Source organism: Anser anser, assembly GCF_964211835.1.
Source record: "Anser anser genome assembly, chromosome: 5".
Taxonomy (NCBI): Eukaryota; Metazoa; Chordata; class Aves; order Anseriformes; family Anatidae; genus Anser; species Anser anser.
In genome coordinates, this window is record NC_139725.1 from 38,364,438 (window position 1) to 38,379,085 (window position 14,648).

The following is a 14,648-nucleotide window of genomic DNA, read 5'->3' on the forward strand; positions in this document are numbered from 1 at the left end:
AGAAAGCCCGAAAGAGCCTTAAAATAATAGTCACATACCATCATGAAGCAAAAGCACACTACTCAAAACAATCCGCTGGTAGAACAAGGCTCAAAGGCTGAGACATAGAATACCCTTCTTACTGATCTTCAAGGGCATAGCTGTCACCCGTCACTTGTGGATGAGATCATTCAGCTCCGTTAAGATCCTAGATGGGTAGACACCTCCTTGCATGCTGAAACCAGAAAGTTCTTGCAAAAAAATTCCTTGTCCCTAAGACACAGGAGAACCTATCCAACAGCACACCCAGGTGGGTGTCTACCTCTCATTACGGAGAGAGACCAGAAACGTGGTGAGGAGGGAAAGGAGAAAGAGAACGAGTGCACTCTGCAAATGACAGAAGCATAGCAAATGCTTTCTGGCAACTCTGGCCAAGATCCAGGCATCTGAGAATTGCTGTCAAGGATAATAAACTAGGCTGTTCTCAAATAGCTGGGGAACTACTTTAAGATGGAAAAACAAAACTAACAACAACAACAAAGTAGAAAGCAGTAGTGAACAATTCAGACCCAACTTCATGCATGCTGCTGGGTGGAGGTTAGTTCTAACATGCAAGATGCTCTCGAGATGTCCCCATAGTGGGACGAAGGTACAGATCCACTTCCTAAAAAACACCCAAAGCATGCAAGGTATTTCCTTCAGCAACAAGGCTGTCACTGCCTAACGATTAAGATGCCAAGAGAGTACTGAAAGGAGACATATCCTATGAAACCCTGACACAACTGTCACTTTTCTTAGCTATATGAGAAAAGCAACCCACCCACAATCAGCTAGATCCCCATGAGCTGCTAGTTGCTAAATTAGCCTGTAAATTCAGACATGGTATATTCAACTAAACATTTCTGATGCACAACAGTTTATCCCAGAGATCTTTGCTGGTTTCAGTAGCAAGATGGAACAAACTGGATGGGAAAGGACCTGTTCTTGTTACCACAACACTGAAGTCTCAGAAGTTGACTCCATCTTACTGCAAGTGCATAGGTGGGATCAACAATGGAAGCACCCAAATAGCACATGTTCCTTGTGTATCCTAAAGTCCCCAGCATCAAAGGAATTTGGCTATCACAGGGGCCAGAAGAATACCTACAGAGATGTCATCAACAGCAGAGATGAAGGCGTGTTAAACACCTTCCCCAAAAAACGAAAGGGAGTTTTGGATTGAAGTTGGCTGAAAGGTGCAAACGTACATCAGAGGTAGAAACAGAACGGCTGGAGCATCAAGCCACCATGTTACACACTTGTGCCAAACGCACGGGAACTCAAATGCCACTAGGTGAAGAAATTGTCTGACCCCCAGTACCTGGACATATTCCTTTCCAGTATGAACGCAGAGTCCTGGACAGGACCAACTATGCCTAGATGAACCCTGAGAAATATTTGTCTAGCCTTCGCTTAAAGCCTTCCAGGAAGGCTACTGCCTTCCCACAAAATGCAATTCTTTGCAGCACCATCCCTTCCCTGAGACAGTTTCACCTTAAAGGAGAAATCCAGATTGTGCTATAAAGACCATTATGTTTCACCTAATTTTTGGAGGGATTTTTTTTTGAAGTCACCCACCTTACACTCTTCTCCTGCTGTTCTTTACAGTAAGACATCTTTCTTCAGGTTATGATATCATGCTTTCTAACTCTTGGGGGCTCTTATTCTCCCCAGGACAATTTTTTTCAGTTGATACACACATTTGTAGAAGTACATTACTCTCAATTTCTATTTCCTATCTGTAAAGAGCCAATTCCACCAGAAAACCATTCTCATACGTAAACAAGGGCAGTATTAAGAGTCTGATAAAAGGTATATGATATCTACTTCTCCCCTAGCCTCAAGTCCTTTTATTCCATCACAGCCTGAAGTCAAATTGACAAATTATTGCACTTTGCCAAATCCATGCTGACTGCTAACATAAGTTGTATAAAGGAATAAACTGGTTTCCCCTGAGCACTTAGAAATAGCTGGATTAGTTGCTGTTTTCCAGCAGAATCTCTCAAGAGAACAATCAGATGGCAGTTTGCATATAGCCTTTCAATAACGACAGGCACAGACCACACAGAGGCTGACTGAAATGAACACTGCTTGAAGAGGAAGGATTTTGATATCAAGCTTTTCTCAGAAAAAGGAGACTGCCTCAGCAGAAGCCAACAGCTAGTAACAAAACCTGCTTGAATGTTATCTACGCTACTTTATTAATCAGTACACTGATGTCCCTTCACTCTCACAGACACTATCCACTCAAAATTTCTACAGAGATTACGGTCTTCATCACATTTTCCCACAGCCTGCTCAATTTCTCAGTCTCACTCCCTGCAGTGAAAACTGACAAGTGAAGCTGCTACACTGAGGCCACAAAAAGAGACTGCCACAGAAGTCATCAAGATAATCACATAAGATAATTTCACCAAGTGCAACAAGCAACTGACATGTCCGAGGGCTAAAATTAAGACAGTACAGCTACAGTCTTGCATTAACAAAATCTGAAGGCCTTGCTTTCATCCTCACCATTCTCGTAGCATTTTCCTCATTTTTACGGTTAGAATACAGAGTTAACCAAATAAGATCATGTCATAACAGCAACTAAAAGCTACAAAGAGCTGTCTTGAATGAACAGAACAACGAAGGTATACAACAGGACTGCTCACAGCTCACTGACTGTCAGACTTTATATACAGCTGAAACAGGGAGCTGGGACCGTTTAGCACTAGGATGCTGGATGACCTGTTGATAGAGAAAACACCAAGTGTACAGGTTTATTTTGTATGAAGTGCCAAGATAATGCATTATCAATACTTTCTGGGTCACTGATAAGATAACAGCACATAATCACATGCAGTTTACTCACACTACGGATAAAGCAATGCACTTATTTATTCACTCATTGTCAGGTTTGAACACATTTCAGTGTCTTCTAGACAGTACTGAATAACTAACAGATTGAATAATCCCAGCAGATCTATTTAGGAAAAAGTTGTTTTGCTGGGAAAGGGATAGCTATTGCAGAAACAAAAATACCCTTGGGAAGGCAACTGCTTTCTTTGCACAAGGAAGATGCCTTCACCACAGCCTGCAGCCTTGGTCGTACGAGAACAAGGAAAGCCTTGATCTTTGCCACCAGCACCATGCCTCTGCTATTAAACTTCATATCTTTGGAGAGCTTACAGGGAAGTCACCTGATGGAAACTTCCTATCGTGATTTACATTCTGTTCTCAAACTATGACCCAATTTTGCTTTCCTATCCACAAAAAAATATGCAATATTAACACCAGAAGGAAAAAATGCTGTTATAAAAATGTGAAAAAAATTGAATGCATCCCCAAGACTTCAGGGAGCACGTTTGCAGAAGAGACCAGTGACTTCAGAGTTTTATATCCAGTGACTTCACTGGATTTGAAATCTATAACCCAATTTTTCTCACCCTCTCACCTGTGGTTGTGTATATGAATTCTGCAATTTAACATACTTACCACAGACCAGAGATAACAGCCACATGCACAAAGTAAAAGTTCATACAGCACTAACACTATAAGATGCTTATTGCTTTCAGAAAAAAATAAAGTTATTTTACATACACTAATTTTTATCAGGAGTTCTACATACCCTACTATTCACATCTGACAAGTCCTTTTAATAGCCCTAATTTGTGAGATGTGTGCACATACAGTTTTCTGTCTTTACTAGTTGGTCCTTCCTTTATCATTACTAGTTGGTCCCCCTGGAAAGCAAATACCTATTTGCACAGTGAAATTAAATGTGTGATGATTGTTTCTTGCACAATCAGAACAGACATTACTTCAACAAATGCATTATACACTCCTATTACTGCAAGAGAAAATGCACTTTTTTTTTTTTTAAAAGAGTTAGTCAGAGCAAAGCTAATAGATGATAAAGAAGAGCATAACCTGTTAGGATAAACAAAGATAAATACTTTATACCCTTTTAAGATCCTAGTTTACTAAGAATGATGTATATATCATTTGAAGTAAGCACAAGTGAAGCTATGTAACAAAGCATTTACTTTTTAAATAACCCCAGCAGAAAAAGACGCACACACAAAATAGTTATTTTACAGTTAAAAGTAAGACCTTTCAGTTTTCTGTATCAAATACGACAACATTGTAAAATGGCATGAGTCTACTGGCATCAGCAAAACATGCACAAGACATATTCCTATTGAAAACACTAATAGGAAACTCAAAGATCAGGATCAGTACTTGCAGACGAAAATGAAAAGGATGCAGAAACCCTGCACTTGATTTGTCTTAGATCTGTTCAGCTCCTTGAATACAGCAAACAGCTCAGACGGCTGATCTGTAGTACGAAGAGTGGAAAAGAGGAAGGTGAAAATCCACGTGCCCTCAAAAATTGATCATGCCAGACACACGTAAAGAGTTCACACCAAGCAGCTCTCCAGTCCTCCAGGTGTGCAAAAGCCAGTGGCCAAAGAAAGATTTAGAGAAGCTTCAGAGCTTTCCATAGAACATCTTTAAGTCAGTGTCTAAAAAACAACAGTAAATGTGAATTTGACTACCAAAGCAGAGAACAGTCCCCCATTACAAGGTTCTCTCTCTGTGTAGGTAGGAGGTAGCTACTACCATGGTAGAAGCATGCAAACATGCTCTCTCATTACCATTACTGGCATTATAATGGTTCTCAGGCCATTATGCCAGATGAAGCATGACTGCATGAGGAGAGCCACTACCTTACAAAAAACACTCACTACACATCCTTCTTCCCAGCCCCTGTAACTCAGCCTTCCCATCAGGTTTATTTGCCACTGGCAACTTTCCAACATATTTGAAACTTGTGTTGGACCTCTTGGCAGCAGGAGAAAACACCTTGCCCCCCACAAGACAGTAGTTTCCATCTGGAACTGAATAAGCAAGTGTGCACAGCTTTTGTTTTCAGTCACCAGAGCACATTCAACAACCTATTAACACACAAAATTAATGAGGTACTGCTGAGTTTAAAGTCAGCAAATCGCTGCGCCTGTGCATAGTCTCTGACAGCATATGTTGGCACTGTTGTTTGTAATACATCCACTGCTCAGGCATTTGGAGCTAAGCCTAATTAGTTCATTTCAATTGAATCTCAACTCTAGCCTTGATTCAACTGCAATGAAGGTTTTGAAAGAGGCCTATCTACACAGCCTTGCATGTTTTTTTTCCTGGCACTTGAAGAGCCAGGACAAGGAAGTGTGCCAGAATCGCCCAACCAACCATTTGACAGATACAGAAATGTGAATACTGCACCTACTGGTTTTCCTAAGATCATTCACATGCAACTTTTAAAGCTAGAATAATTTTTTTCCTGGAGGAAAACAAACTCCAGCGGAGGACTTGGAATGTTATATTGGAAAAGAGAGAAGAAGGCCTACCTACAAGAAAGCCTACCCAAATTTATAAATTTGTAACTTTTACGTATGCATTCTGCAGAGTTGTTTCTCCATCACAGACAACTTGGTCTTCAGTAAGCATTAGCATTCAGGAGTTTACAGCTTCCCATTTCCATCAGTTACTCAAAAACCTAAACAACAGTACAAATGACAGTCATGTTGGTCCCCAGAGAACTCCCTCGCCTCACAGCTTCTGTGTCTGCCTGCAGACCACAGCTCAAGGTGACAAGGCCAAGTAACCGCCCATGTGGTGTTATGCAGTTCAAAACAGAAACGGATTTTTCTTAGTTATTACTAAAGATACGGTGTGCCTTTCAAAGACATTTTAATTAGAAGATCGGCAGCTTTGCACTTTCTTCCCCCCTTTGATATTCAAAACGCACTGTCACACACAACAATCGTTTAATGTGACAAATGATGAAAAGACAGTGGCTTAGTCTTTAGTGGTTTTAGTGACTTCCAGGCAGTAACTACTAGTGGGTGACATCAAGAGGATCTGGTTTCTGCTTTCTTTTCTGATGACAATCAATTACTAAGTTAACTTGGATACCACACACACACAATTTTTAGTCAGTTATGCAGTCTACTACCTGCATCTCTTATCCTTATAACTTCTACTGTCCCTCTGGGAGAGGAAAACGGGAGCTCCTTCTGACCTGTAGCTAAGCTGTCACTCCTAAGATCTTCTTGGTACAGACTCAGAATTCTTTCAGTCACAGGACAGCCCTTGGAAAATAAGCGAGACTTCAGACAAGTTACAGACAGGGAAGCATGGCACGAGGCAAGAGAGGAAAGTAGTACACAGCCAGCCCAAATACTGCCTCCAGCACACAAGTCCCAGAGAAACACCTTCATTCAACGTTGTAGCTGAGGGCCTGCACTGTGGCACACAGCAGGGAAGGAGGGTGCAAAGCCTGTAAGTTCCTTCTTTCTCCACAACACCTGCGCTGAACAAAAATAATTTATTTTACAGCTGTCACTGTGTTCACACAGCATGAAATTATCATGCTCTGTTCATCTAATAAGCTTTAAAATACAACTGACTGAAACTTTTCAACTCGCTTGAAGACTTGTGCTGTAGAACTGGCCATTTTAGATAGGATACCAAAGGTATAACTGGTGCTGATCATACCCTTTTACTGGACTGCTGCTTCTCCAGTACCATGGTAGATACCCAACATGAGAAGAAATGTCATAGCCTTGTAACAGAAATCTGCCCAAGACCCAAAATGTCAGTAAATGGCTGACTGGCAACAGGGTTGACCCTGCAACAGCAACTCTTAACTGTCTTATGCGTACAGCCAGTTAAGATAACAAACCAGGCAAAAGCTCTTGCCTCCTTTCTCCTCCTTTATAGGTAATAAAAGGCTTTCCAATCCCTTTTATTTCACACAAAAACATTACCAGAAATATTGATAGACACAGAGCACTATGTCTGCCCTGCTGCAAACCAAACCACTAGACTGTGGGGTAGGGCAGGAAGAAGCTACAAGTATCACCTTGCTTCCACTTCATTTTTCCCAGTTACATTCCTTAAGCACAGGTGTGACCTCCAAGATCTACATAAGCCCCTGCACAGCTGTAACACACCATGCTCTTGAAAACATCAAGTGACAAAGCAGCAGATTTCTGTTATTACAACTGTATCTGGCTTGAGGGGAAGGGAGTTCTGGGTTCCAGTAGTGCAGATACTGAAGACTGTTCACAAAGGTGACACAAAGTCATAAAAAATAAACGTTCATTCACATCAACCTCCACATGACAAGGAACAGCCTCTCTATCAACCGCACCAAAATGAGGGGGCCGATTTGACTTCAACTAAACTAATTCAGTCTTGACAAGGAAAAAAAAGCTACACCTGGGTCTTCCTCCATTTGAGTGTAGCAGAAAGAACGTGACTGTGATCAAATTCTTCTTTCTTATGCTTAGAAAAGCCGTTCTTATTTTGGAGGATTTGACTCCCCTTTTTAAAACAGAGGTAATAATCTGGAAGTCTGTCTTCAAGTCACAACATTTTCTAAACACCCCAGTGTCCACGTTCAAAATGTACTATTTTTTTATGTTTAGCCCCTTCTTTTACTCAGCTTACTCACTCAACCTAAAAACTTATATTCTTGTGTGGGCACACACTGATTATTTTACGGGTCTTTTTCACTCATCAAGAGTTTACACACAGAGTATGAACCAATGTTCTTGCAGTACATTAGGAAACATGACAAAAATGGGATTTTCGGCTGGAGTTATGTTTCTTCCTCGCAGCACTGTATGCTAACACATTTATGTAAACACTTCATTAGCTTTGATAATCAATTACTGTAAGTCCCGATACACATGCAACTGGAATATTCTATCTACCCCTGTTTCTTATCTTTGCACGTGTACACACACAGCCACACTTCTGAGTTGTCGTCTGCTTCTGGAGACCAGTCTCCCAAATCCGAACCGCCAGCCAGTCCGGGCTTATGTAAACACCTTGGGATTCAAAGAAAATTCAATCACAATCACAGCTGATTAAGCCTAACATATACAAAGGCAAAGTAAATTGAACAGGGTACATACATCAGTGCAAAGATAAGATAGAAGACGATTATCTTGCATGGCAACAAAAAAGCTGCCATACATGAACAGACCAATGGTCCATCTATTTGTGAGTTGTTCTCTCTGATAATGGCCAACACTTCAAAGAGCACAGGAAGTCAACACTCAGCACATATTGCCAGAAGTTATTTGCCACACAGAAGACTAGAGAAATCACCAGAAAGCTCATAACTAAAGTTTCTTCAAACACATCAAGATGTTTGATTTAAACTGTTTAAAGAGGGTGAAACTGTTTAAACTGTTTAAAGAGGATCTTCTCTCATGTGCTTAAATCTGTTTTCTTCTTCTTTATTAAAAAGATCTGAAGGTTTCTGCTTTACAACCACTTCCAACACAGAAACAGTCTCAGGATTCCAGCAGGCCACTACGAGGACAGAATTTAAGCTCCCTTTGCCCCATTACCTCTCTTCACATTGCCTGAAAATGTGATTAGCTACCACCACAGACCATTTCACCTCTCAAAGCCAGTATCTCAAGGTGTGCTACTAAGATAAGAGTGATAAGATGCCCTAGCTCCAAAGGTCATTGAGAACAGTGGCACTCACTGACTTCCTCACCTGTGGCAGGTAGGGGTTTGGTGGCTCTGGCTGGACATCGCCACAAACACAACCGTGCCACAAGGCAAGCTCTGACATGCAAAAAATCCAAGTTTCCAAACAGCCACCAGTTGTATCTGCAGAAGCTATCCATGTAAATATTCAGCTCTTAATCTTAATTCTGGGTAGAATTAAGCATATACACACACTACATACTTCATCTACTTAAATGAACTTCCATACAATATCATGTAGCTAAAAGAAAAGTTTCCATCATCTCCACTAGTATTTTTAAGTTTTTTTTTTTTTTTTTGAGTGGTAAATTAACAGCCATTTCTCCATTCCTTCTTCCCCTAGAAACTATTTTAATAGCTTATCAAAATCTAGTAGAAATGAAGTACAAAAAATAATTTCTTATTCTGCTCACTCGAGATATTTCTCCTCTTTGGTCTGGGCAAATAAGTCAAATATCAGAAGAGACCTTTGCAGAGTTCAGTTGATTTAATCAGTGACTGTAATATCCCATTAACCTGTGAGATTAAAGACATCAACAAGAGGGAAAACAAAACAAAAACACACACATTTTGCCCCTTGGAAGAGGTATTTCAGCCCCCTTAAGAAAGAAATAATTCACAAGTAAACAGGTCATTGGCCTGACCTAGTACAGAAACCCTCTGTGGCTGTGCATAACAGGACTCCATTCTTTGGATCAGCAGGTGCATGGAGGGCTCCACCACATACCTAAACCATACAGAAATCTAAACTATATGAAATAAACATACCAACACAGATTCTGTGGACTAAAGCTCAGCATTCAACTTTGCTTTTCTAAAGATTATAAGATAAAACCAAGGAAAATCTGTTCTGTCAATTCTTCTCTGTTTTTATTTTTTATTTTTTTTATTTTTTAAAAATCAGGTTCCCCACCTCCTCCAGAGTACAGGTTGAGATACAATGGCTTCCCTGGATCAGAACAACTGTTTGCTTTGTCCGTTACTTTTAACACCAAGCTTTCGCATTGTAACAATTATTAAGCTACTAATACTTGGCATCTGGCTGGCAGGGACAGAACTCAGAGAGCATTCCTTTGTCCAGTAGAAAGCAAGCATCCCAGGAACTTGCTTTGGGAGCTCAGAAAGAAAGAGAGAGCTAGAGGGGTATGGACCAAAGACCAGTAACCTAAAACATTACTAGCACACAAGGAAATCCAGGCTTGTCTACCCCAGAAATATGAAGATGTTGGAATGACTGAGGATGGTACAAACTCAATTCCCTCTACTGGGGGAAATCTGAGTTGAGCTGCCTAAAATGCAAAGACTGTACTTGCAGATTGCCTTGCAAGAAACACACCAGGGTAGTAGTATTCCCTTCTGTTTCTTTAGAGTCCTAAGACAAGGAATATGCACAATGCTTAGTAAGAGGCTTGAGTATATTTACTACCACTATCATTCACCATTGCATCGGAAGAGCTCATGGAAAGAGCGGAAACACTGGGACTAGTGCTCACACCACAGACAGGAGCATAGTGGGGGAGAGACAGGCAATGACACGCTGTATATATACAACATTTAAAATTAAGGCTAGATTCTTAGGTAGATAAATGGATCCAACAGTTTCTTTCAGGATTTTTTCCCCCCTAAGACCACTGAGTTAACATTTAAAGATTAGATATTATATTCAACATGGTTTACTGTCCGTTCTACATGTTATTTGAGACATCTGAAAAAGGTTGAATACCATAGTAGATGGCTGCTTAAATCACCAATTAAATCATCAATTAGGGATTCTCCTATTCCTGAAAGTGTTTTACGTTGTTCACCCACAACTATTAGATGTTTTGTAATTATGGCCATTAGTTGTTTTGTCATCTAATGGCATTATCAAAACATTCAACAGAGTGGAGCCCACTATTATCTTACTAGCTGCACAGTCATCTCCCACTTACATTCTGACTACAGCCGGTTTCCCTCCACTGAAATCAAGTTGGTACCACTTACCTCACTCCAGAATCCTGAAATGTGGAAAATAACACACGATCCTCAATTTACTTTAAAAATAGTGATCACTTAGAGTTAGATTTTAAAATCAGAACCAATCCAATCAATGATTGGAACATTAAAAATTGAATTTTAACAAAGTCTTTGGTCTTCAGATTTAGCCCATAAAATGCCTTTGCCTCTAGTTGTTGTAGTAAATGTGTGTTTACTACAGAGGAGTGTGTATGCATACAATAAACAGACCTAACCAAGTATCACCATTCTGCCAGACCTCATTCCCTACATTTAAGATACGCAAGCTGCTTGAGGGCCATGCAAACCTTCCACAACACCTAGATTAAAAAGCACCAATTTCACATGGATTTACTTGCTGAGATCCCTGTGAACGACAGACCTGCTGCTTGCTGGCTCAGGGTGGACACAGTGGTCCATGGAGAATATAACACTCAAAACGGTTTCTAACTTGTTTGCAGCAAAGCAGCTCTAAACATCCTCCAAATGTCATCCTCCTTCCTGTCTAAAAATAACAGCAGGGGCATTCATACCCAATAGAACAAGGAGTTAGAGCAATAAAAGGAGGAAGAGCAATAAAATAAAGGGAAGGGAGAGGAGCGTCACCTCAGCACACCTGTCCCTTGTCTCCCTCCAGCACAACTGCAATACCAGTAACACACCTATCCAGTGCTGTACCAGGAGAGATTGCACTAAAAATGACTAAAAACCCCAAGTGATTATGCTATTACCAGCTTCATTTTCATACTTGGAATAAAAAAATTATTTCAACTCCCAAGATAACTTTCCAAGGTTGAGGTGTGAGGGGCATGAGGGGCTGTTGAAGCCAGCACCTGTTCTACCTAACGACCACACCTGAGCTGAAATACAGTGCTTTTTCCTAATGCAAGAGAAACTTCCTCAGCAGCAGGGCACTTTTTAGGGTTGTTATACATTTAGTAGACAAAAGCGTGACAGGAAGCCGGGTCGATTTCTTAAACTGCACCTGCGAGAGGCTCAGTCCGGCCGGCGGAGCGCCGTGAGGGGCGCCGGCCGCCGTGAGGAGGCGGAAAGGGGGCACCCGCAGACGCCTCCTGGAAGCCCAGAGCTCCGATTTCCACACCGGGCAGCGTCAGCTGTGAGAGGAAAACCCCTGCTAACAGCCCCCGGGAGGAGCAGGCGGGTCGGGTACTCACACGGTGAAGTGGTAGACGAAGCACTTCCAGCCCGTGGGCCGCTCCAAGAAGTTGTAGACCCTGCCCTGGATGTTGCTGCGGCTCAGCAGCGGCTTGCGGAGGCTGTAGATGGAGACGCGGGGGTCGAGGCTGACGGGGGGCCGCGGGCTGTCGGCGCTCACTACCACCACCTCGCTCCTCAGCCGCGGCGGCCGCTCCCGGGAGGGCACCGGGCTGCTGCCCGCCGGCTGCTGCCCGCCCTGGCCGTCAGGGAGCGGAGCGTAGTGGGCGTTCGGGGTGCTCTCGGCCAGCTCTAGCGACGAGGGCTTCTTACCGGGCGTCATGCTGCCCTTCCTGGGCAGCGACAGCCGGCCCAGGCTGCGGCTTTTCTTCTCGCCCGGAGGGGAGCTGGAGGACATGACTGAGGCAGTGCCGGAGCCGCGCTGCTCCGGGGAGCCGCGGGCCAGCTCCGGGCGTCCTCCCGCCGCCGCTGGCCCGGCCCTTTCGGGGGCGGCTCCCGGCCGGGAAAGGTGAGGGGAAGCCCAGCTCCGGCCCGTCCCCGCCCCGCCTGCAGCCCCAGGGCTGTCCGGCGGGAGGCGCCGCGCGGCGGCTGCCCGGGGACGCGAGCTGGCGTTACCTCATGCGGGCCGCCCCGCGCCTCCCGGGCTGCCCCTGCTCCCTTCTCCCCTCTCATCGGTGCTGATCTGCTTCATCTGCTTCTCTCCTCGGGGACAGCGCTGGGCGGAGGTGGCATCCTCCTTTCAGGAGGCCCAATGCACTGAAGGAGGTGATGGTAAAGATCAGGAAGGTGGCTGCCAAGCTCTCCTCGCCCGGTTGGGGTTGCTGCCAATCCACCTAGCCCCTGTGGGACAACATGCTCCAGAAAGGGTTTCACAGGCCTGTCACAGTGACGTGAGCCAGAATGTGCCCCCTTACCCCTCAGTTAGAAACACCAGAGTCTCCAGGGCCTCATCCCTTTTTGCAGAATTTCAGCACTGGGAAGGAGAAAAGTCCCAAACTTGAACATGACTCGACCTAGCATCTGCCAGGGGGCTTTCTTAATACAAGTAACAAGAGTAAGGGTCAGGCCACCAGGCCTTGCACTCTTAGATGTTACTGTGATACAAGGGAGCAAACAGCTGAGTAATTAGGCAAGCTATAGAACAGTAAGCACAGTTCTGCAGAATTGCCTCACCTGCAAGCTGAGTCTCTCACCAACACTAAACCAAAGCATTGTGTTTCTGTAGAAGGGTACATATCTTTAGCAATTAATATCATGCTGTTCTGAGGGCTTGGATGACTTTCCTGTGCATTGGAGTGAGTTAAGACTTAACAGCAATGTGAGTTAATTCGTTATAGTAGTAAAAGTCTTTGCTGTAACAATTAGTTAACAATTTCTATTCCCAGAGGTAAAGAAGGTTCTCTCTGATCTGGAGTGCTGTGATTTTTTTTTTTTCTTTTTTTCTTCTTTCTTCTAGCCCAAAATAGAACAGAACTAGTAAGAGCTATGTTGAGTTCATGGTTGATACGCTGGTATGGGACAAGAATGTTGCAGGAAGATAAGGTGCTAAATAAAGTTAAACACAAACAAGCCTGCTAATTGTAGTTCCATTCAAATGTCAAGCTGCACACATGGTAGGCGAACTGGGCAAGATCCTTCACTAGTGTAAATAAGCAAGACTGTAGGCTCTTTATAAAGCACTAATTTATATATGTGAAGAATCTGACCCCTTGTTAGGAATGCAAAAACAGAAGTATTAAAAAAAAAAAAGAATTTGCAAAACTTGTTTTTAAACCAACAAAAGGCTTTCCCCCCTCAATCAGAGCAAGAAGAACAAAGTTAATAAAAACAGCACAACAGAGGAAACTCTTCATGCATTTGATCAAAATAGATCCAAATTACAGCTAACTGGTCTTCTCTGTCCTCGGGAACTGTGAAGACAGGTGTGCATCAAGCATTTTAAGAAGGAAGTTCTACATAGAAATCACATAGGGAAAATCTATTTTATTATAAACTGCAACTGCCTTTTCCATATCCAGTGACTGCAGTTTCTTTGTGGCTTTAATGCCTGAATGGGAAGATAAAACCTCGAAGGTCAGGAATTATTCCTGCGCTTCAACCTTGACCATGGGATACAGGGAACCAAGGAAAGACCAGCCCAACGTGTACCCCTAAACAAGGACTCTTCAGTTTCTTGCCTGCAATTTAGTCCATTTCTAGTATCTGGCTTCCAGTCTAGAAGAGAACATTTGATTTGTTCCCGAGTAAAAGCTCAAAGATCTTATTAGTGCTTCAGAAAAAGCTCTGCTTCTTGGTAAAGACACCATGTCTGTTCTGACCACAGAGGAAACCCACTGACAATGACTTTGCTCACCTCAGATTACAATATATTTGGCACCAAAAAGAAACATCTGTGTGACTCTTCAAGTCAGATTGTTAGTCGTTTGCTTAGAAGATATTCAGAAATCATTTGCTGTTCTTGCAGTAAGTATGCAAGAAAAATGACTAACGGAAGAAAGAATGTCATTGTTACGCTTGAAGGCTCACTGTTTGAGGACTGGCCTTATAAAATCACAGTATTAAAGTTAACAAATGTGTTTCTTTATGCAAGTGTTCTACTTTAAAGACTGACATATTGTCTGTATTATTCAGGACCTTATCCTAGAGCCAGGTGCAAAATAATTTTCATAGTTCGACAAAACAAGAGGCATTCAGATTATGTTCTTCATAAACTGTTTCCAAAATCTTTTAAAATATTATGGCATTGTGTTGTTATTTATCTGTTGATTAACAAAACAGAATAGAAAAATCCAATGTATCTGAACACAGGATAATAGAGGGTTTTGTTACATACAATTTCCTTTCAAGACAAAAGTTAGAGCTAAATAGCTATGTAGGGAAGAAAATTAGTAACTAATTTTTACTCT

At 42.5% G+C, this 14,648-nt stretch overlaps 1 protein-coding gene across 9 annotated transcripts in view; it reads right to left on the reverse strand.

Moving 5' to 3' along the window:
• The window catches only part of KCNQ1 (potassium voltage-gated channel subfamily Q member 1), a 409,094-nt gene that overhangs the window by 330,087 nt on the left and 64,359 nt on the right, over window positions 1–14,648 (reverse strand). Inside the window, exon 1 of one of the 9 annotated variants that reach the window (XR_014585267.1) lies at window positions 11,742–12,778. The exons of 1 other annotated variant lie outside the window; for it this stretch is intronic. Coding sequence is in view for 4 of the 8 variants with exons in the window: in XM_083838810.1 (XP_083694936.1) it covers window positions 11,742–12,139 (398 nt within the window). In the remaining 4 variants the exon portion in view is untranslated. Of the gene's footprint in view, window positions 1–5,792; window positions 5,803–11,741; window positions 12,780–14,648 lie in introns of those variants that run through there. 7 more of the 9 variants (XR_014585268.1, XR_014585269.1, XM_083838810.1 and 4 more) reach the window with 7 other exon arrangements.